Source organism: Geotrypetes seraphini, chromosome 12 (genome assembly GCF_902459505.1).
Source record: "Geotrypetes seraphini chromosome 12, aGeoSer1.1, whole genome shotgun sequence".
NCBI lineage: Eukaryota > Metazoa > Chordata > Amphibia > Gymnophiona > Dermophiidae > Geotrypetes > Geotrypetes seraphini.
Genome location: NC_047095.1, coordinates 55,234,340 through 55,257,168, shown reverse-complemented (window position 1 = coordinate 55,257,168; position 22,829 = coordinate 55,234,340). Strand labels below are relative to the sequence as shown.

At 43.9% G+C, this 22,829-nt stretch overlaps 1 protein-coding gene across 3 annotated transcripts in view; it reads right to left on the bottom strand.

Annotated features, from left to right (window-relative positions):
• The window catches only part of USP24 (ubiquitin specific peptidase 24), a 245,365-nt gene that overhangs the window by 179,325 nt on the left and 43,211 nt on the right, over positions 1-22,829 (bottom strand). For all 3 annotated transcript variants that reach the window (XM_033915761.1, XM_033915763.1, XM_033915762.1), the window contains exons 10-14: positions 18,673-18,831; positions 16,569-16,683; positions 15,153-15,256; positions 10,018-10,125; positions 2,498-2,593 (exon numbers count right to left, since the gene is read on the bottom strand). In XM_033915761.1, the coding sequence (XP_033771652.1) occupies positions 2,498-2,593; positions 10,018-10,125; positions 15,153-15,256; positions 16,569-16,683; positions 18,673-18,831 (582 nt within the window). The remainder of the gene's footprint in view (positions 1-2,497; positions 2,594-10,017; positions 10,126-15,152; positions 15,257-16,568; positions 16,684-18,672; positions 18,832-22,829) is intronic.

Genomic DNA, 22,829 nt, shown 5'->3' with positions numbered 1-22,829 from the left:
AGTCTAAGTAGATTACATACACTCATATCACAATAGCTAAAAACTTACATAGCAGTAAAAACATCAGAATATAACACATGTGCTTAGCAGATGTACCAAAGAAATGACACGCATCATCTTATCCTTAATCAATAAACGCCTGTTCAAACAAATAATCTTTCAAATCTTTACAGAAAGAAAAATGCACAGGAGTTTTCTCAACTCATATAGAAGTAAATTCCATAGTTTAGGCCTCACAACTAAGGGCTCCTTTTACGAAGCTGCGTTAGGGCATTAACGCGTGGAATAGTGTGCGCTACATTGCCGCGCATTGAGCTGGCGTTAGTGCTAGCCGCGTAGCACGCGGTAATATCCTGCGTTCGCTAAAAACGCGAACGCACCTTAGTAAAAGGAGCCCTAAGAGGGTCCTTGCATGCGAACATCTAATAAAAGCTTATCCATTAATCTCAACTGTCTTGCCACAGGGCTCGATAAATCCTGGGCATCAGGTCACCATGGCACCTAGAAATTAGACGATGGCTCCCAGAGTTTCATGCTCCCTAATTATGTTTGTACAGCTGCCTCAAATGGTGCGTTTCTTGCTCTGGTACTATGACACGATTCAGCTCTCTCTAAGAATCAGCTATGTGGTGAAGGAAGTTCGGGAAGTCTTGTGGTTTCAAGCCTCACGGGATTTGAATCCACAAGATAAGCCTGAACTTCCAGTTAATCGCATGGCTCAAGCTTAGAGAGCTGAACTGAAATGCAGAAATGGGATGCATCTTATTTCTGTCATCTGCAAAATGAGGGGAATAGGTGACTAGTGGAGAAAGAAAGACTGGGTGAAGGCTGGGAGCATGTTATGGAAGAGAAAGAGACTGGTGGGAGGCAAAACCATATTGATAATGTGAAACAAAAAGGCAATTATCCCTTCGCTTCGTCTATCGCAAGAGTGCTGTCACACAGCTGATACAATGCTTTGGGAAGAGAGACTATTGACTTCTGTCAGTGATTTGCAGAGGCACCTTAAGGAACTGATTTACGTCTTTGCCCACAGGCGCAAACAAAGCAGGAAAAGAACGTTAGTAAATCAGTTTCTAAGAGAGCTGCTGCTGATCTGGGAGGGGGATTCCATCTTCCCCACTGCAAACTTTAATGAGCACATTGCTGGATGTGTGATGAAGGAGAAGCGAGAGAGGTCTCCCCTCTGCTGGCTCCTGAAATTTGTTGAGGCTTGCCTTACTGGTTGATATAAGTGAAACAATGAAGACAGACTTAATGGCATTTCATCCTCCAGCCCGTAAATTAACAAGAGAATCAAACTGAAAAGGCGGCACCTTTGAAACTGTGATCTGTTCTACTGTATTTGAGTAGTTTGTAATGCTCATAATGATGATTGAGATAATCCTAAATATAGTGAATTACAATAACCAAAACAAGGGTGCTATCAAACTTAGAATAAAATTTTCAGACAGATGCAAACAACCCCTTTAATCTAGATCCCATCCTCAATTCAAAAACAGAGTTTTAATCGCTTTAACTGTGATATCAAAGATTATGAAGAAACTATTAAATCACACCCAGATCTCCAATCTCATAACATACATATTTTTTGCTCCATAAGACGCACTTTTTCCCCTCCAAAAGTGGGTGGAAATGTCTGTGCGTCTTATGGAGCGAATATTGCATCACAGACCATGATGTGCAGTGTTCTCCCCAGCGGCTAATTTAGTAGAGCGACTGGCTGACTGCCAGGGAAACTTACAGTATATACGGTACCTTTTTAAATCCTGGTGGTCCAGCGATGTAATCAGCAGGAGCGAGCTTTCCATGCTCCTGCCCCGCGCTGAGCCCCTCCATCGCTGGACGGCTACCTCAGATCACACAAGGCAGTAGCAAGCTTTTAACACTCCAGCCTGGCCCCGCACCCTGAATGGGTGTCGTCAGTTCTCGCGAGGGGGGCTGGGTGCAAAGCCTGGTAGGGAAGGGGGGCTGAGTGCAGAGCCTAGAAAACTAGAAGAGTGCTTGAACCTTAAAGTCTGTCCTCATTTGTTAATGACAGTGATGATGGTTCTTAATACCACTGTTGACTTTACATGGTTGAAATATTATTCTGCTATATTTTATTAAATATATTCGTACACCTTTGGTTCAGAATATTTTCTTCTTGTTTTCCTCCTCTAAATCTAGGTGCGTCTTATAGTGCAAAAAATACAGTAATTATCTTAGAAGTGACAATCACATTGCAGATGACAGAAAAAAGTCCAGTCGCCCCATCCAGTCTGAGCCAGTGTCCTTCTCTTTGATTCATTGCCACTTGAGTGTATAAATTCTTTTGCTTAAACATTTACCAGCTCTCCTCATGTCTTTATCCAACTTCTCAACCCCATTCCTAACAATGTCTGTTACACCTGCTCCAACCATGTCAACTCCACTATAGTGCTATTAGGCTGCAGATCAGCTTCAACTGGAAGAAAGTCACAACTGGAGGAGAAGGTGGTAGTTCACAGTGCCTTACCTTTCCAGAAGTTGTTTCAAATCGAGCCTCACGACCAATGCGTCCTATCAAGCTCAATAGCTTTTGTCGCACACGATCGCTCTCTGTCTCCCAGCTCTGCAAAAAGAAAAGATTAACAATAAAGCCTGCAATATTGAATCAGAACAAATGGGTCCATCAGATCACAAGCACCTTGGAAAGAAAAAAAAATCTACTTCTGACAGATTCCACTAGGCTTGGGATAGATGTTCAGGCTGAAACTATAAAATGAAGACTCAAACAATATTGTTCCAAGAACAAATTTTAGCCTCCTGCATGGTTTAGTATCAATAACCACTACTTCATAAGCTCAGTAACAGGTTTTGTATTATTTTGACAGTTATCATATACTAAACCATATGTTAAGGGTACTTTGTGTAAGACGGAAGGGCATGGTCAGAGAATGGATATGGAAGGCCTACTATTGCACGAAGTCACTTTTAGTTAGCGTGGGCCCACTTAAGACTTCCTAAAAAGGTGACACTAAGCGATTCTACGCTGTGACCTGAGTGCCGAGCACTAATGGACATTTTAACTTGGAACTGGCATGAGGATATGCTGGGCATACCCCCAATAGCTGCTGCGATAGATTTGGAGCTACTCACATTTTCTGCATTAAACAGCATTAACTATAAAATCTAATGCACTTTTAGTAAAAAGGGTTCCTTAGTTTCAAGATTTATTTATACTTGATATTTAACAGCTATGTGGTTTACCTTAGAATTCTCAACACTGCTACTTTTCTAGATACAATAGTCTTTGGCGGTATATAAGAATAAAATGATTATTATTATTATTATCCTACAAGACCCTGGTGACATCACTGTATTGTCATTAACATTTGCATGGCTCCTCTTCCTCTTTTCTAGCATTGCATTCAGACAAATGGCAGCAAGATTTGAACTAGGACCCTGCTTTCTCCGCCAAGGCACCATCATTTGATCTGAGACCTTGATTTCTCTACCAAGGTACTGCTTGGTAAGATTCTTGTACATAGTGAATTTTATTCTTGTTTCTTCTGTAAAATGTACTGTACATCATGTTTAAAAAGAGATTATGTACTTACCCTGTTTTTCCAGTAGATAAGTGAGACATTCTAGACAGATGGGTGGCATCCCCCATGGCCACGTGCCATCTGCAAAAGGAATCCACTCTGGATTTTTGTCTGTGTCTCTGTTCTACTTCACTGGCTCCCTAGCTCCCTCTACAGTTAGTACCCAAGCATCAAGAAATAAACGTGAAGAAGAGGCACCTATGGCAATAAAGTCCAGCAATAACCACTCTGCTCAATAAGAAACATTAGATGAACAAAGAGCCAACAAAGGCCTCAAAGGAGCTCAGAAACTACTCCTGCAGAAAAAGTAACATATATACAGTATTCTTCTCAGCCCCCAAGGGCTGACAGGCATCCAAGAAACAACTTGGAGAAGTATAAACAGATTGAGACAGTAGACAGGCACAGGAAGGACAGGGCGGGAGTCTAGAATGTCTCACCTATCTACTGGAAAAGAGCTTACCAGGGTAAGTACATAATCTCTTTATCCAATGCAATCGGTGAGATATTTTAGACAGATGGGACATATAAAAGCAGTTCCCAAAAAGCTAGGGCAGGCTTGCTGCACCAGCCCGCAAGACCCAAAGGAGAGAGTCCTGTCTCACTGCCACATTCACTCTGTAAAACTTGGCAAACGTGTGTAAAGAGGATCACATTGCCACCCTGCAGATTTCCTCAGGGGAGACAGCTCGAGCTTTGGCCCACGAAGAAGTCACACTTCTGGTAGAATGCGCCTTTACGGAAACAGGAGAATTTTTCCAGAAAGAATATAGGCTGACAAAATGGCCCTATGGATCCAAATGGAAATCGTGGCCTTGGAAGTGGCCACTTAACAGAATGAATCAGCACAAACAAATGGTCAGAGTGATGAAATTCGTTAGTGACTTCCAGGTAGCGAAGAAGAACTCTGTGCACATGCGCTTTCTTCAAAAGGTGATCCTGTGTCCTGGAATCAGTAGGCTGAAAGGCAGGCAAACACACTTTTTGATTAACATGGAAAGCCAAAACCACTTTTGGCAGGAAAGAAGGGACTGTACGCAAGTCTCCGAGATGCAGAGGACTGGATTCCTACAAGAAAGAGCCTGGAGTTCCGAGACCCACCGTGCTGAGGTAACAGAACAGAAACACGGTCTTGAGTGTCACGTTCAAGAGGGTAGCATCACAAAGGGGCTAAAAGGGAACCAGACAGCACCAGGTTGAGATCTTAGGTGAAGATCCCCTTTCAGAAATCTTGCGATATCGGGAAGAGACGCCAAATAAGAATGACAATCACTGGCTCTAAAACAAGAGAACTCGTCTACCTACACTCGAAGAGATGCTACAGTGAGGCCTTTATCAAGGCCAGCTTGCAAAAAGGCAAGAATCACCGAGATCGGAGCCAAATCAGGGTCCATCTGGTCCTGAGTGCACCAATGTTGGAAAGCTTGCCACGCCTTAAAGTAAGCAGAAACTGTGGACAACTTCAGAAGAGTGTCAATAACCACATCAGAATAGCCTTTGTGTTCTAAAGCTTTGCGCTCAACAGCCAGGTTATAAGAGAAAATTCACTCAGGTTCTCCATGCTCCAGAAGGGAAGAAATCTGGGCACACAGTTACAGTCTGTGCGCCTCTGGAAGACAGACATGGCCTGCAGTAAAAGAGAACTCCCAGATATTCCAGCGACTGCATGGGCATCAGATTTCTTTTTCTGTAGTTCACGATCCAGCCCTGGTCCTCCTGCACCTGGGTCACCTGATCCACCATGCACCGACCCTTGACCAACGAGGGAGCCCTGATCAGCCAGTCGTACAAGTAAGTCGTCCTGCAGACCCATTTTTCGCAGATAAGTGGCTACGAACACCATCACCTTAGTGAAGGTACAGGGAGCTGTTGCCATCCCAAAGGGCAGAGCAGAGAACTGGTAATGCTGTTCCAAGATATGAAAGTGCAAGAACTTGCAATGAGCTGGAAATATCGGAATGTACAAGTAGGATTTTGTGAGATTCAGAGAGACAACCACTGCAATGACGATTGCACCAGATATCTCCAAGCAAAAGCATAGAACCTTGAGAGCTGCATTCATCCAGAAGATCCAGAATAGGCCTCCAATCTTCAGAGCCTTTCTTTGGCACGATGAAGTATACAGAGTGTATGCCTGAGCCCGAGGTCGGGCGGCACCAGCTTTATAGCTTGAATATCCAGCAAGCATTGAACAGTGGCTTGAACCTTTAGTGTCTTGTCTGGTTAACCTACGGGAGAGTCTGCAAACCAGTCTGTCAGAGGTCGGGCAAATTCCAGCTTGTAGCCCGATCGAATAATATCCAAGACCCACTGATCAGATGAAATGTGATCCCAGGTGGACAGGAACACTGAGAATCTGCCCCCTATCTGAAGAGGGGCATCCTTTGGCCTGGAGTCATTGCACCTTTTTGGCAGAAGGTGCAGGATGGGAAGCTGGGTCTGCCTGTAGCCTGCATAACTAGGCCGGGAGCCCTGGGAAAATTTCTGTGACGTAGCACTTGCATATGGTTGGAATCGCCTAGAGCCCAATGCACCAGAATCAAAGCCCATCAAAGCTCATTTCCCTAACCATTAGGCTGCTCTTCCACTCCTCCAAGCTTGCATTATGCATGCCCACTAGCAGAAGACAGACCACATGACTTTGAAAGTCACATAATTACTCTGTACAAAACCCCAGCCAGTCCAGTATTCTTCACCTCCTGCAGATGATGGACCTGTGTGCCTGTGCAGTGTCAGCCAGTCTGGTAGACCTGTGGGGGAGGAATTTCCTGGATAACCACTGGTTCATTTTATTATTTGTGGTCAACTATTAAAAAAGTATCCAAAGATGCTCAAACTGAGCAAACCTACTATTTAATACTATCACAGCCACCAACTAAGAACCAACCAGAGAGTAAGAAAAGCCTCAGTCTTAATCGGGAGTCATATAGGAAAAATCACCAGATCTCTCCAAACTCCCTTCCAGTCACCAGCATAAAAATCTCCCTCTGGTCGTTATTTTTTTTTAAACAATGTCTCTAATATAGTGGTTCAATCTCAATTTACAGCGTTTTCAATACTTTGTGCATTTCTAACTTCCCTCAGAGTGCCATAATCTATTTCTTAGCAATTCAAAAACATGCAGATTTAATCGCGGCTTGAAATCATATCAGATTGAACATCTAAAAAAGCTATCTTTAAGATACATATTCAAACAGTTCAAAAGATCATAGTAAATGTTCTACTCATTTTATAGCTCCGATGCTGTCAGCGTTTCACGGTTCCAACTGCTGCTGTGCCAGGGAGGATTAATTCTTCTTCCACAAGATCTCTCAACCAAATCAACATCCGCTACAATGTTTAGCCAGCTTGATTTTCATAAACAAAGCACTCACCTCATACTTGTTAGAACTTCTTTTTATACTCATCTAACAGTACAACTCGCCAGAGATGGCGGCTGTCCTGGCTTCCAATCCTCTTTCTGTATATGGCATAATCTGATTGGTTTCAACTTAAAAATAACTTTATTAACAAACTACAACCTAAAGTTGACAGTGTTTATATAAATCAATTTTTTTCAAACAGATCCTCTAAAAAAGTTCAGAAAAAGATCTGCAACTTTGTGGATAGGTGAGGAGCAGTCTTCAGTGGTGGCTCCACAGTGGCAACTTGCAGGTGGGAGCAAGTCTGGAGTCTCCAGATTGGATAATGGTGACGACAGGTACCAGCCTCATAGGGTGGGGGTCTTGTTGTCTAAGTCAGGTGGCACAAGGATAGTAATCAACTCTGGAGGCTTAGTGGTCGATCAACAGGCTGGAAACTAGAGTGATAAACCTAGCACCACAGTCCTTTCAGCAGCTGCTAGAAGGAAAACCAGTCAGGGTACTTTCTGACAATATGAAAGCAGTGGCCTATATCAGGGGCAATCTGATGCCTGAGGCGAGGGCTGAGCTGGTACCACCGCCACCGCCTCCCCCCCCCCCCCCTTTGAGCATCCAAAATGGGGGTGGGGCAAGGGCTGCCCCAACTATTAGGCAAGACTGGCTAGAAGAGGGTAGTAGCTTCAGTAACACAGTAAATAACAGCAGCCACACACACCACTCCTTTTAGGCCCAGGTCACCCATGTTTAAAGCAAAACAATAGATCCTGCCAGACAAACTCAAAGACCCAGGTTTCTCACCACAAATACTTTAACTTGCTTTTCTGCAAAAACACAAAGTAGATATATGATGCTCAAACAACATGGAACAAAATGAGAAAGCAAACAAAAGAAAAGCTCAGTTTAACACACCATAATAAAATTAGTTAATTGGGAGCTGATATTCTACCTCCCCATAACGTGCAGATCAGAACCAGAACATTTCTCCATGGAAATCACCATACAAAAAAAAAAAAATCCTGATGCAACACAAAGCTCTCCACAAAGCTCTCCACTACAAGCACATTGTGAAATACAAAACCTGAAAAGGGATTCTATATTTTGTACTGAATACAGTATAAAGACATCTGCAATTAATATGTCCCAAAGCTAACATATTTCAATTAATAAATTCCAAATAAAATATTTTATTCTACCTTTCTTTCCTGGACAGTTTCATGTTCTATTATGTTGGTTCCAGTTACTTGTTTGCTTTCCTGTCTTTCTTCTGTTTCCAGTGGCTGTTATTTCTTTTAATTCTTCTCTCTCCTCCTGCCTTCTTCCCTCAATATACAGTCTCTGACAAGCTGATTTTTCCTTTTAGCTCTTTCCTTCCTATTTTGTTTTTTTGTCCCTGTCCACTCAAATTTCACCCTACTCCTTTCTATTTTTCACTTACCTATTAACTTTCCATCTCATTTTTCTTTTCTGCCTCTATCCACTAAAATGCAACTCTTGCTTTATTCCTTTTCACTTTAGATCTAATCAACTTTCTATTCCCTTCTCTTATCCCCTAGCTTTCACATTTCCCATCTTCCTATTCCCTTTTATCTGCTCCCCATTACCACATTTCTACCCACTGTACTCATTCTCCTTTCACTCATCTCCTTCACAACTCTCCCATATGGATCCACCATTTTTAGCACCATCCTCGTTGTCCCTTACTCCAGTGTTTCTCAACTCGGTCCTGGAGTACTCTCTTGCCAGTCAGGTTTTTAAGATATCCACAATGAATATGCATGAAATAAATTTGCATATAATGGAAACAGTGTATGCAAATCAAGTTTATGCAAATTCAATGTGGATATCCTGAAAACATGACTGGCAAGGGGGTACTCCAGGATCAAGTTGAAAAACACTGCTTTATTCTACCCTTGTAACCCAGCATTTCCTTCCTCTCTTTCTCTCCCTCCCTTCCACAAGTTTAACATCTCTCCTTTCTGTCCATCTACCCCCTCCTTCCAAGTCTCATATCAATTTTTTTCTTATTGTTGCAGAAGACTCACATCCATGTGAAAACAGAGGATTACCAATTAACCCATCTGTCTCTGTTTCAGCACACAAATGAATGGATGCTCCACTTTTACTGACTTGCTTCTTACTTGCAAAGTTTTCCACAGAATTATAATATCTGTACTATCTTTGTAGCTACATCATTCAAGATTCCATTAGAAGACTTTTTAGCTTGCTGGATATGGTTTAACTTTCAACCTAACCACGAAATAACAATTGAGAGGTCAAACACAAGGACTATGAATTATGCATAATATATAAGGAGGGAAGAAATAGTGGAAATCATAATTATGAGGAAATTTGCATTCCATAAACCAATGTCATCTTTTAATCGGTTTATTTCCTCCACTTGCAGTACTAGAATAAGCACTCAATAGCTCTATTAGAGTTTCTATTCTGCCCCTGAAAAAAAAAAATAATAATTTTATTCTTATATACCGACATACCGAAAAAGTTCTAGGCGGTTCACAACAAGGTGAGCTAATATGTGGAATACAGATAAAATACAAATTAGAATAATGGACTTAAAAACAGATAAAGACAGAAAGCATTTACAATATAATGCAGAAAATACCAGCATGGCAGGGAAAGAAGTAAAACATAGAACAGATAAAATACATCAATATAAGGAACTTGATTGAAAAAAAATGAAGCAGAATGCATTAAGATACCAGCCTATCAAAGAGTTGAGTCTTTAACAATTTTCTAAAATCAAGATAGGAAGAGACTTCTAACATAATGGCAAAAGGCATGAAACAACAGAAATTCCCTTTGTGCTTCTCTTGATATGGAAACATAGCAACAAATCCCAACACACTGCATTTGCTTACATGGGGGGGGGGGGAGAAACCTCTTCTGGACAAGTGAGACAAGCAATAGAACTATAAGTTAATTAAATCCTTCAAATCAAATCTCCGTCTGTCATTTTACAGTGCAATCCTTGTTTTAAAAAAAATGGTAGCTATTGAAATTGTGGAGGATAGCTGTTCAAATGCATAAACATCTCTTTTGCAGAAAATGACTCTTTTCAGCCTTACCTTCTGAATGAGAACAAACAGATGATTAAGCTGATCCGAGTTAAATTTCACAGCAGCTGCAGCAATAATAGTGTGAATATTTTCAATCACAGTGGATGATTGTCCAGACTAAAGAGAAAGAGAGAGAGATCAATGAAAGGGAAATGATCTCATTCCATTTAACTCAGCTGCCTAAGGAGACGATAAAACCCCATGAAAAGCAGTATATGCTAGAACAAATATAAATGTCGGTGGAAAGCGGATTTAGAAATGGTAACGAGGGATATCACTCCACTGCCCTAAAGTTAACATTAAGTCTTTCACAGCAGCATGTCTGTAGGGTGATCATTAAAATAAGCCATAATTTAAATATTTTCCTAAAGGATCTACGCTAGGAATACTCTGTTTTGAGCACTATGCCTCAGACATTCTAGCTCTGTATCAGGGTCCATAACAGAGCGTACACTTCCTGAATTAGAGCCTGAAAAGGGGACCAGGAATGCAGAGCCTGAAATTGGCTTTGAAAAAAACAGCAATCCATCACCTAAATAAATAAGCAGATGATTTATGTGACACTAGAACTGCTGCTGGTGGCTGTTGGGCAGCCTAATGGTGATTTAGAGTTTAAGCTTGGGATGGAGGCACCGATTTTATCAGTAGGTCAGAGTTGGATTTTAGCACCAATTGGTATTTTATATGCCCCTGAAGAAGCCCAGGATGAAACATGGTCACGTTAGACATCTGCTTTTAACGACTCAGAGCAAGATTAGTAAATAAAGATATGTTTTATTCTTCCCATTGGTTTGCTGTTATCATTATTTCCACGTTGGACCTTGTTAACCCAGTGAATCGCAAACTGTGTGCTCCGACAAGAGGCCGGCGAGGAGGAGAGTCACTGGATGTGCTTCTTGCGGAGAGAGGCACATCCTGTAGACAGTCAGCCGGTGCCTCTCCTCCTCTCCGCGCCTCTCCTGTTGAACCCCTCCCCCCAACAGCCGGTTTAAAGCCCTGTCTGCAGGGCCTTCATGCATGCGCAGACATCGACATGATGACATCACGTCAACATCCGCGCACTTCCGGGTACCCTCAAGCTGCGGCCACCTGTTTAGTGTGCTGCGACTGGAAATAGTTTGCGAGACACTGTGCTAACCGATTGCCTTGTTGTTCCCTGTGGTTTCTTCATAAAGATGAGACTAAATTGATTAGCTCCTCTCGCTTAGCTGAGGAACACAGTAGCCCCCTACAGTTGATTCCAAAAGCAAACAATCATCACTGGACAAAGCACACACGCAAAGGGGGCACGGGGAACTTCCCTACCACAACCAACAGCATTCTGTTCTACTCTGCAATACGTAAAAAAACAATTAATAAATAGGCAACATGAAAAACAGGCCAGAATATGGCAACAACATGGAACCAACACTAACAGAACAAAGCCAGCTGATTGGAAGATACTCAGGCCTGAAAGGAGAAACAGCCGAGACAGAAAAATGCAGGTAATAAAGAGCATCAGAGTAGATAGAGGGCAGGCCGAATTGACGCCGTCGGCGATCAACAGAAAGGAGATTACTAAAGGTAAGAACCTAATCTTCCATTCTGTTACATCTCTTCTAGAGTCAATATAATAGGTGACATAGCAAAGCAATGGCAACGTTTAGGGAATATCTCTGGATGGATGAGCCCATGGAAGTTTGGTGAAACCTACGTAAGGGACAAAAATTACTGTGACTCCCCCAGGGGTACATCAAGGCTTGTTATTTGGGAGGGATTTAGGACGATGATGCGCCACACTAGTCATAAGGTCATCTAGTTCCTTTCCAAAAAGCATTTGTCTCTTAAACGTGAGTCTGCTTAGGGTCACCTTATAGGTTGATCTCCAGCCCAGTGGTGGATCCAAAGCGTTCTGTGAGCCTTTATAAGATCATATTAGGCGTCTGCCACACAATCCATCCCCTTGAGCACCAGCTGGGGGGCAGGCATCCTCTTTCGCTGATGGATCCCACCACAATCTTGTGTTGACAGGCACGTGCCACAAAGGAGGCAGCTGCCGCCACCTTAATGCCCGAAGAAGCCACCTCAAAAAGTTTCAAGACAATATTCATCCTGAAGTCCTGGGAATCTTTAAGCATCACTTCCCCCCCCCCATTACTAGGGAGGGACCTGCGCTTGGTAACCTGAGCCCCTTTCGTACCAACTTTCAGTTGCTGCAACAGCTGCTGAAATTCAGGTGCCATAGGATAAAGCTTAGACATAGTGTTAGTCAATCTGAAAGAACTCTCTGGTGTCTCCCACTGCTCTGTAACCAGAGTCATGAGATCCGGGTGTGTCAGAAAAAAGGATGGCAGAGCATTGGAATGGCTCATGACTGTACACTGAAACATGGAAGGTTGACCTTCCAACTTCAGTTCCTTCATGGCATCCACAAAAAAACTGTGGACAGAAGCCAACTTAAAAAGCCAGAGGATAGAGGGGTCATCACCTGGGTCAGGGCTAACTGAGACATCTTGTTTAACTGTTCCACAAAGGGAATCAGTGTCATTCAAGATGGAAGCAGTATCCAGTGATAAAAGTAGCATAGTATCAGTATGTTAACTAAGGCAGTCTGTGGCCGTAGGAACATGGGCACTGGGGACCTGAGCAGTAAGCATGCAGTGCGCCCGAGGCTGTGTCACATGAGCCGGTTCGTAAGGTATGCTCTCCACATGAGCTGAACAAATTCTGGGGAAAAGTCACACACTGGGGTTGAAGATTGCTCCTGACGGTAGTGCTGCCCAATTTGCCAATTCACTTTGGTGAATTCATTCGTTGTCTGAGAAAATGGGTCTCACCAATTCAATGACCCTCATGACCCCCACCCTGGTGAAACCTGACATACCTCCGAGGCCTCCAAAAATGGAAGCTGCGCTCTGAATGGGCTGCTTCATGGCCTTCCCTCTGCCGCGTCACTGATTACATGATTGGTGACACAGCAGAGGGAAAACCCTAGCAAGGCAGGTTGTGAAGCAACCCATACAGAGAACAGCTGCTGCTTTAGGCAGCCTAGGAGGTATATCAGGTTTCATGGTGGGAGGATCAGCATGCATGGGGTGGGGGGTGCTGCTGCACAGGAGGATGGGTGGGAAAGGAAGAAAGCTGCTGCTCAGGGGGAGGGGAAGATGCTGTACATGGGGGAAAAAGGAGGAAAAATTGGGTTGGAGGAAAGGAAGGGAGAGACAAATCAAAGGGTGAGAGGGAGAAATTATTCATAAGGTTGAGGAGAGGAAGACATGCATGGACAAAGGGAGAGATGGTGCATAGGGAGAGAGAAAGAAACGTTGCACATGATAATGGAGGGGAGGAAAGGAGAGATGCTACATGGAGGGGAATAGAAAGGTTTGACCCAGGACACAAGGCAGAGAGAGAGAGATAGTAGATAGTGGGAAAGAAAAATGTTGGATATGACAATGGAAGGCAGAAACAAATAATTTTATTTTCTATTTTGTGATTACAATATGTCAGATTTAAAATGTGTATCCTGCCAAAGCTGGTGTTAGACAGCAAGCATGAGCTAGGACCTAACAGAGAGAGAAAAAATATTTTTTATTTTGTTTACATCACAGCGCCGGCATGGGATTGGAGAAGGCCAAGGGGGATAGGGTGGGTGGAAAGACTACAAAATAAACCTGTCAGGACTTTTGAAAAAATAAAAACAAAACACATCCAATTGGGCAGGAATAATGAATCAAACTAAAAAGTCGATTCAATAGGCTGAATCAAATTGAATAAATTTTCCCTGAATCGGGCAGCACTACCCAACAGAATGATCCCAAACGACACCTACGAGGTGTCTCCGGATGCAGCATGCTTGCGTTTCACATCGTTGTCAAAAACTGGTACTGAGCGGGATTTTTTACCCCTTTCCTGGACCCACACCAGCTCCCCAGTCTTAGAGGACCCAGAAGAGGTGAAGCCCGAAGCTCCCACCCTCCTCCCTGGGTGTACTGCAGCACACGGTATATGGATGCTCCTCCGCTGATAGTCTAGCATAATCCACACATTAATTCACCTGAATAGGGGTTGAGGAGTCCATCCCTGATGATTTTTAGCAAAATCGAAGGGTTACGAGGCAGAAAAAAGAAGTTGAAAAAAAGATTGATAAAAATCCAAGATGGCCACCACCAGTAAATTTGCGCCACAAATGGCCAATGAAGAAGATTTAGACAAATTCCAAACAGTACAATCTTCAGGATCTTCAGGCTGCCAGTCGGACGGACCCAAATCAACACCTCCGCCCCCTCAGAACCTCACCACACAACCGGATGAGGGAAAATGCAGCCTGCACCCTGAAACCCCAGGGGCTCTTACTCAGAGTATACAGAGCCTGCGCTTAAGCTTCCTACAAGGTCAGGAGGCAAACTTGCTTTCAGGGGCATGGACCCCAAGCAGGCTAGCTCCACAGGTCCACCCAAAGTTTGCTCTGTGACGCTGAAGTCCCACTTCGCGGAAAATGTTTCCTTTCCCAGGCCAAGAACCCCTCCAAAAGAGGTCTCAATGCACCAAAGCCACTGAAAGAGGACAAACTTAAGCAAAAAAACAAGAAAAAGAAGTAGAGCAGATCAAAGGCGCTTCGGCACATGCTCGCTTGCACAAATAAAAACTGTAGGGGGCTCTGTGTTCCTCAGCTAAGTGGGAGGAGCAGAGGAAAAAAAAAGATGTGTCTTTCTGCAAGACCTGATTCGCAAGTTGAGATAAAACACCTATCACATTGATTCCGGAGGCAATGTAACAGAACTGGCATTCTGACTAGCGAGGATCAAGTTGGAGATGTCAGAACATGTACTAGAGCCCCATTCAGTTATTTGTGAGGAGAGCTGAAAGCCTTTGCTTCATTTCTATACAGCACATACAACATCTATGGCTATGAGAGGAGAGAACCATACTCCTACATAAATCTACTGTATATTTCTAAAACTGAAATTAATTTTTCAGCTGACGGTATCCAAAATCTGACACAGACGCATGAACTTCATTCTACTGCATTTCATAATGCACCTAGAAACTGGAAGTACGCATATTACTCACATCTAAATGTAACTGATAAAAATAAATCATTTCTGTTCTAAGATTTTATGATAGCAGATGGAAAAAAAAGAAAAAATCAAAACAAATTGACTTACTTGTATTCTCCAGATTTTAGTAAGCTCATCTAAAGACAATTTACTGCCCAGCAGTTCTATAATTCCCTTTATCCGGTCACAGTATTGTGCCTGGTCTATATTACCTAATATGAAACAAATAACACAGGTTATGTGATTAGCAAGCAAAAGGTTTTGATAACATATTATGTAATACTAATCTTTAAGCCCACTACATTAACGGGTGCTAGAGTAGATGTCTGTCTGTCTGGGTTTTTTTTTCTTTGTCTCTCTCCTTGCACACTGCCTGTCTGTCTGTCATTTTTTCTGTCTGTGTCTCTCCCTATGTCCTTAGTGCCCTCAATGCCTCCTTCCTATGTCCTTAGTGCCTCTTCCTATGTCCTTAATGCTCCCTTAATGCCCCCAGTGCCTCCTTCCCATGTCCTTAGTGCCCCCAGTGCCTCTGTACTGTGTCCTTAGTGCCCCAGTGCCAGCATACTGCGTCTTTAATGCCCCCAGTGCCTCCTTCCTATGTCCTTAGTGCCCCAGTGCCAGCGTACTGTGTCCTTAATGCCCCCAGTGCCTCCTTCCCGTGTCCTTAGTGCCCCCAGTGCCTCTGTCCTGCTTAGTGCCCTCAGTGCATCCAATGTCCTTAGTACCCCCAGTGCCTCCTTCCTATGTCCCCATCATTATCTTCCAGACTTTGTCCCACCCCCATCCCCGATGCCAGCCTGCCTGCCTACCTCCCATCTCCCTGAGCAGCATGTTTCCATTTAACCCCCCCCAATGCCAGTCTGCCTGCCTGCCTCCCATCCTCCTGAGCAGCATGTTTCCATTAAACCCCCCCATCCCCCCAATGCCAGCCTGGCTGCCTGCCTCCCATCCCCCTGAGCAGCATGTTTCCATTGAAACCCCCACCCCCCCGATGGCAGCCTGCCTGCCTCCCATCCCCCTGAGCAGCATGTTTCCATTGAAACACTCCCCCCCCAATGGCAGCCAGCCTGCCTGCCTCCCATCCCCCTGAGCAGCATGTTTTTAAACCTCTCCCCCCCTGCGCCGACCCTACCCGGCACACCAGAAACCCCCGTTGACCCTCCCAGCCGACGGCCGACAAACCTCACAGCTCCTGCAGCGTCCCAGGCACAGTAAACACGCTGCTTCGCGGTCTTCTACTGGCCTAATTTTCTTTGCCACGTCTTAGTGGTGTGCCGGGTAGGATCAGCGGCGGGGGGGGAGGGAGTCGCGTGTTACCTGCCGCTGGTCCTTAGACATGCGCATGCATACTCTTACCTGCCACAGCCCAACAGATCAGGGAAACACGCGGTAAGAGTGCGCATGTGTGCTTAGCATTTTATTATATAGCTATATGTTTCAGTTCAAAAAAATAAAATAAAAAACTCAGCAGAGATTTCTTAATTCATTCAAATCCTAGCAAGTTCCAAGGAGGTATATGCTCACCTTCCAATGCTATTGAAAGAACAGAGTTTTCTACTAGCCAGTCTAGTAATCGATCTGTGTCAATTGCATTCTTCACAGATTTGGATAAAGTGCTGTCTTCTATTAATTTGGTTACCTACAGCAATAGCCAGAAAATGTGACAATATTATACTCCCATTTCTTTCTACAATGAACAGTGATCTCAACTTTAAAAAGATAGGTGTACTGGGATTCCTATAGATGATGGGGGAGCAGTTCAGTTCTCCTCCAAGTAGTCAGAGCCCAATCCAGCCCATTAGATATGGCAGCTAATAACTTGTGCCCCAATGCCCACACCAGGCCCTGTCACCAGGAGGATCAGTACATGTGGGGCCTGAAATTAGCTCTCCTATGCCTCCCAAAAGATAAGGCCCATAACTCCTGGGTCTCCCTAGGAGCTACATGCTTAGAATTCAAAATGGTTGCCTCTCTTGTGAAAAGCCATGCAGTCTTGGCATCTTGCTTCGAGCCCAAAGTCTGCTCCTGAGCCACTGACCAGCCAACAGGAAGTTCTACGGTCAGGTGTAGCCATCTCTGAAGACCTCACCCCACTGTCAAGGGAAGCCTAATCAGCAGACATGGGAACCCAATGGCCACTGCATTATAAGCCTGCAGGTTCATGCATCCCTAGTTATTCCTGAAGGTGGGATATCTCTGAGTAGGCCCGGCCAAATGCCACAGAGCTGGAGCAACACAGAGGGACTGCTGACTTTTACTTTTTTGTGTGTGAGTACCAAACTTTAGGCAGCAAGCGGCTTTTTTTTGTGAACCTTTAGAGAGACGGGGGAAGGAATGAGGATTTTTTGTATGGGGGGGAGGGGGGGAAAGACTAACCCCACTGGCCTGTTCCAGAGCCTCAGAGGCCCTGGCCCACAAGCAGAAACTCGTCCAAAAAAAAGAGAGCAAAGTGCACCCTTATTCAATCAAGGAGTTAGTTACCTGTGGGCCAAACCCTAGGAGACAGATGCAGATAAGGGACTCGACCTGCTAGCCACTGGCTAGAGTCTGGCACTGTGGGATTTGGCCAGAAGAAAAAAATAATAAAAAAAACAAAAATACAAACAGCTACGTCAGATCAACATTCACTATCTGCTGGAGTCAGAGAGATATGATGAGCTCCAGCCTACACCTGCTATTATGTGAGTCTTGAAATACTGCCTTTCAAGAGTACAACCAAAGCTGTAATGTCACCAATATTTGTCGGTTCTTTCTCTACCTCCATCTGCTGGTTGGGGATAAGGAGGGGAAGTAAAACTAACTGATGTGGACTGGTCTAGCTGGATAAAGAATAAGTTAAGTGATGGCACACAGATCTAGCAGTGGCAATACAGACAGTGGCACGGGAGAAACAGCTTTAATAAGGCTTCGATTCCTATGCTTATATCCCTTAACTTATGCTGATTACTTGGGAGCAACACCACAGAGCCTGTGGGTGGGATAGGAGAGCATTAAGTCTTCCTAGGAGGGCAAAACCCCACAGTTAGTGGGAGGTAAGCAAGCAAGTGAACTGATGTATCTAGGGTTACCAGACGGCCGGATTTCCCCAGACATGTCCTCCTTTTGAGGACCTGTCCGGGGGTCTGTCCGGGTTTTGAAAAGAAATCGCATCGGGAGGGGGCGTCCACGCATGTCTTCCTGCCCAACGAACGGGCAGTGGGGGCGGGGATGGGTGGACATGTCTAAGGGTCCGGATTTTACTGACGTAAAATCTGATAACCCTAGATGTATCTCACTGAGATTTAAGAACAAAATCAGGATATCTTTTTTTAAGTGACCCGTATTGTTAGTGACTCTTGACTTGGGTGAGGTGCAAGAAAGAATATACTACAGATTTTAGCGCCAGCAGCAGCGGTAACTGCTCCGATGCTCGTGGGAAATTCTATGAGCGTCGGAACAGTTACCACTGCTGCCGGCATTAAAACCTGCGCTACGCATTCGTAAAAGAGAGTATTGTGTGATTACATTTACTGAAAGAAGGCCACAGAATGCAGAAAGCCTTCTCAGTACTAAGATTTATCACCATCGCCTCCAAAAACGTTGGGGGAAAAAAAAAAAGAAAAAAAAAAAAAAAAGATTCAAAACTTACTTCTTTCAGTGAATTCATTTTTGCACTGAAGTGGGGCGATTTCAGCATGCGCAACAGAATATCCAGTCGCAAGTCATCCACTATGGTTACCAGGTCTGGTTGGAAGCGCATACACAGTAGTTTAATAGCAGACAAAAGTTCTGGAATACTAACCAGCCTCTGGTGGCAGAAAAAAATATCATCAATGGTGTCTCAATAAAATCAAATAAGCATGGCAAGAAGGTAAAGCAACTGTTTTTTAAGAGGGAGTCAGGAAGGAAGGCAGCAAGACACTGTGGTGGTAGAAATTCTATCAATGACTTCTAAAGTTACGAGCCTAAAAAACTGGGCACTAAGCTAGTACTCTAGAACAGCGGAGTTGCGCCAAATCACAACATTTGTTTACGCTGATGACATCCAAATATGATCTCCTATTGACCCTTTAGATCAGGGGTGCCCAACGCGTCGATCGCGATCGACAGGTCGTTCGCTCAGGCGACCCCAGTCGATCGCACAGCAGGTTCCCTTCTTCCCTTCTCTTTTTTTCCCCTCCTGACTGGCCCGCCTCTTAAAGAACGCTGGCCAATCAGAGTGCTGGAAGGGGGGGGTGAAGGTCGGTGGGGGACGGAGCTCAGCGCATCACAAGAAATAGAAGCGCCTGTAATGATTGAGGTAAGAGCGAGGCCTAATGCTGCCCGATATACAATTTTAAAACCCCCAAAATTGGCCTCCCAATCAGTGGCGTACCGAGGTGGGGCGGTCTGCCCCCGCCCCGGGTGCACGGCTTGGAGGGATGCACAGCCGTCCGGGTCCTCCTGCCCTTCCTTTCCACCGGTCTGCGCACGGGGCTCGCACCCGCCGCCCAAATGGTGCTGTTGGTTATTGCGAGACTCGCGGGAGTTGACAGCACCATTCGAGCGTCGGCGCGGGACCAGGCAGGCGCAAGCCCCGAGCGTGGACCGGGGGAAAAGAAAGGCAGGATGACCCGGACCTGGCCGGCTGTGCACCCCTCCAAGCTGTGCACCCGGGTGGATCGTCCCCCTTCTAAATCCATTGTACTTGTCTTTTATTCAGTTCCACTAATGAGCATTGTGACAGGCAGTTCTTATGGGGCAGTTCTTGGAAGTATTTCTTTGTTTTTCTGTGCCTAAGTATTCTATTAATTTAACTTCCTTATTCCTGTGGGGATCTCCAAAGGGGACGAATGGGAGATGGCCGGTGGCAGGTGGTACTTTAGCAATTCTTACAGGTTGCCATAGGCCTCAGGAGCTGTCTTCCCTCTGCCGTGGTCTTGCCCCTCCTCTAAGTCAGAGACAGGCTTGGGGCAGAAGGAAGACAGCTCCTGAGGCCTATGGCAACCTGCAAGGATCGCTAAAGTACCAGCGAACCTCTCTGCAGACTGCTCCCTGCTGGAATTAGGTAAATGGATGTGGGGAGGGTAGGCTTTGGGGGGGGGGGAGTGCAATCCTTCAAGGGGTAGTGCAGGCCTTCATGGGGGGAGTCAACCTTTGAGGGGGAATGTGCAGACCTTCAGGGGGGGAGTCAACCTTTGAGGGGGAATGTGCAGACCTTCAGGGGGGGGTCAGGCCTTCGGGGGAGGGGGGCTGTATAATAAAAAAAATATTTGAACATAAATACAAAGTACACTCGGTGTGTGTATATATATATATATATATATATGTGTGTGTGTGTGTGTATATATATATATAAATAAATAAATAAATATATATATGTTTAGCATTTTTATTGTTGGTAGATCATTTTGACTTGGTCATTTTAAAAGTAGCTCGCAAGCCCAAAAAGTGTGGGCACCCCTGCTTTAGATAATGCTAATTTCAGTAGCATTAACAAGAAACTGGAATACCTAACAGCCTGTCTTGCTGAAAACAATCTAATGATCAATCCTTCAAAATCTAAAACTCTACTCTTTGGGAGACTAACAAATTCTACCCTACGTACAATTCTATTAAATGATACCCCAGTCCCTCCCTGATTACCGCGATGTGGGTCCTTGAATTTATCTTGAACTCCTCTCTCTCTTTTAAAACAAAAATCTCTTTGGTTGTACAAACTTGTTTTTATAATTTACGTCGTATATGATCCATATATTCTTTACTTCATCCCTCTGCTATAAACGTTTTGGTCTATGCTCTGGTCATTAATTGACTGGACTATTGCAATTCACTATAAGGGTTTACATGTAAAAGAATTTAAAAGACTTTAATTGATTCAAAAAACACTATTAAATTTATAACAGGACATAAAAAATACAATCAAATTGGCTCACAGGTAACCTATATCTCATAGAATTACTTATAAAATTTTATTAGTATTCAAAATCCGTTCCACTGACACCCCATTATTCCTTAGTAAACTTTTAACAGCCTATACTCACTCACGCTCGAACGTTAAGATCCTTAAATCAAAATCGTCTAACAGTTCCTACTTCTTGAGAAATCTTTCTGGACTCTATATGTAATTCGATTTTTTTCAGTTCAGGTTCCAGAACTATGGAACACTCTTCCAAGTCATCTCAAGCTTCAGACCTCACTCCTTACTCTGAAGAAAGATCTCAAAACTTTTTTATTTTCCGATGCTTATTTATAAGCATCAATTCCTATAATCAGTAATACCAATCATACCAGTCGAAGATATAGATCTTCCTCACATCTTGTGTTTTACCCTACCCTCGCTTTTCTATTATACTGTATATTGTATTTCTTCCCTCTATCCCTTTGCGTCACCCTCTGTTTTTATAATTTTTATTGCTTAAGTTTTATTTTTTAAATATTATCAGTTATTAGTATCCTTTTTATTGAAGCCGCTTAGTTGTCACACGATTTGCAGGATATCAAGAATTAATAAACTTGAAACTTATAGAAGTCTGCAGGTATACACCAAACTCTAGGCATGACCACTCATGTCCATGTCTGTGGCAGGTGTAAACGTTGGTACCTAGAAAGCAGCAGCTGGGCAAGTAAACCATAAATGCAATTATTCTATAAAGCGCACAGAAGAATAGTTGGAATGTCCCCGATGTGCCCCTGCTCCTCTCATATTAATGGCCCTTCACAGTTGCACACAAGAGAAGTTAGGCACTCTGTTTACATCAAGCTTTTTTTTTTTTTTTTAATAGGCAATAAATAATAGTGGTGTAACTGATAAATAATAGTGCAGTAACTGACTGCAGCCAATCACAGAGCAGAGCGGGACCAGGCAGGAAGTGCAAAGGTCGCACTCCTGCGTTGTGCGTCGCTCTGCATAGAGGCAGCCGTCCAGCAGGAGACCACGCTGGACCACTGCCACTTAAAAAAGGTACCGGGGGAGGGGGGGAGTGTGCACGTGATGTATTCGGTCCATAAGACGCACCCCCTTTTTGGGGGTGGAAAAAGTGCGTCTTATGGTCCGAAAAATACGGTAGTATTTGTTATTTGCAGATGGGGAGTGTGTGGCACATGGTTAAAGCTACAGCCTCAGCACCCTGGGGTTGTGGGTTCAAACCCACACTGCTACTTGTGACCCTGGGCAAGTCACTTAATCTCCCCATTGCCACAGGTACATTAGATAGATTGTGAGCCCGCTGGGACAGACAAGGAAAAATGCTTGAGAACCTGAATTCATGCAAACCATTCTGAACTCTCTTGGAAGAATGGTATAGAAAATTGAATAAATAAATAAGTAAGATAAGTACAGATAATTGGCATTAAGTGCCAATCTACTAATTATGTTATGCATGTAACTGACTCTATTCTATAACTGGGCATGGAATCGGGCGCCTAAGTGCCATTAATGGAATCTGGGGTGTATGTAGAAAAGAGCATTTCCTTCTGCAGCCACTAGAATCCTAACCCTCAGGGGTGTAATCAATAATGTTTTACAGATACAGGGACATATATGACAGCATCTGCCTCCTTCTTCCTACTACTAGTACTAAAACTAAAGATTATTCTCTGATGTGGTGGAGAAGCTGAACTAACATCCAGCCATTCCTCTCATCGTCCATGTTTATTCTGGAATTACACCATATTTATGGCGCAGTTCTTGTCCAAGTAACCAAGTGTATTTAGTTCAGTGCTTATAAAACTAGATCTGGTAAAGCAGACTTTTCATCTCCAGTGTACAAACAGCACATGTTTTAAGAGCCTGTTAAACACACACAAAGGGAACGTTAGTTCAAA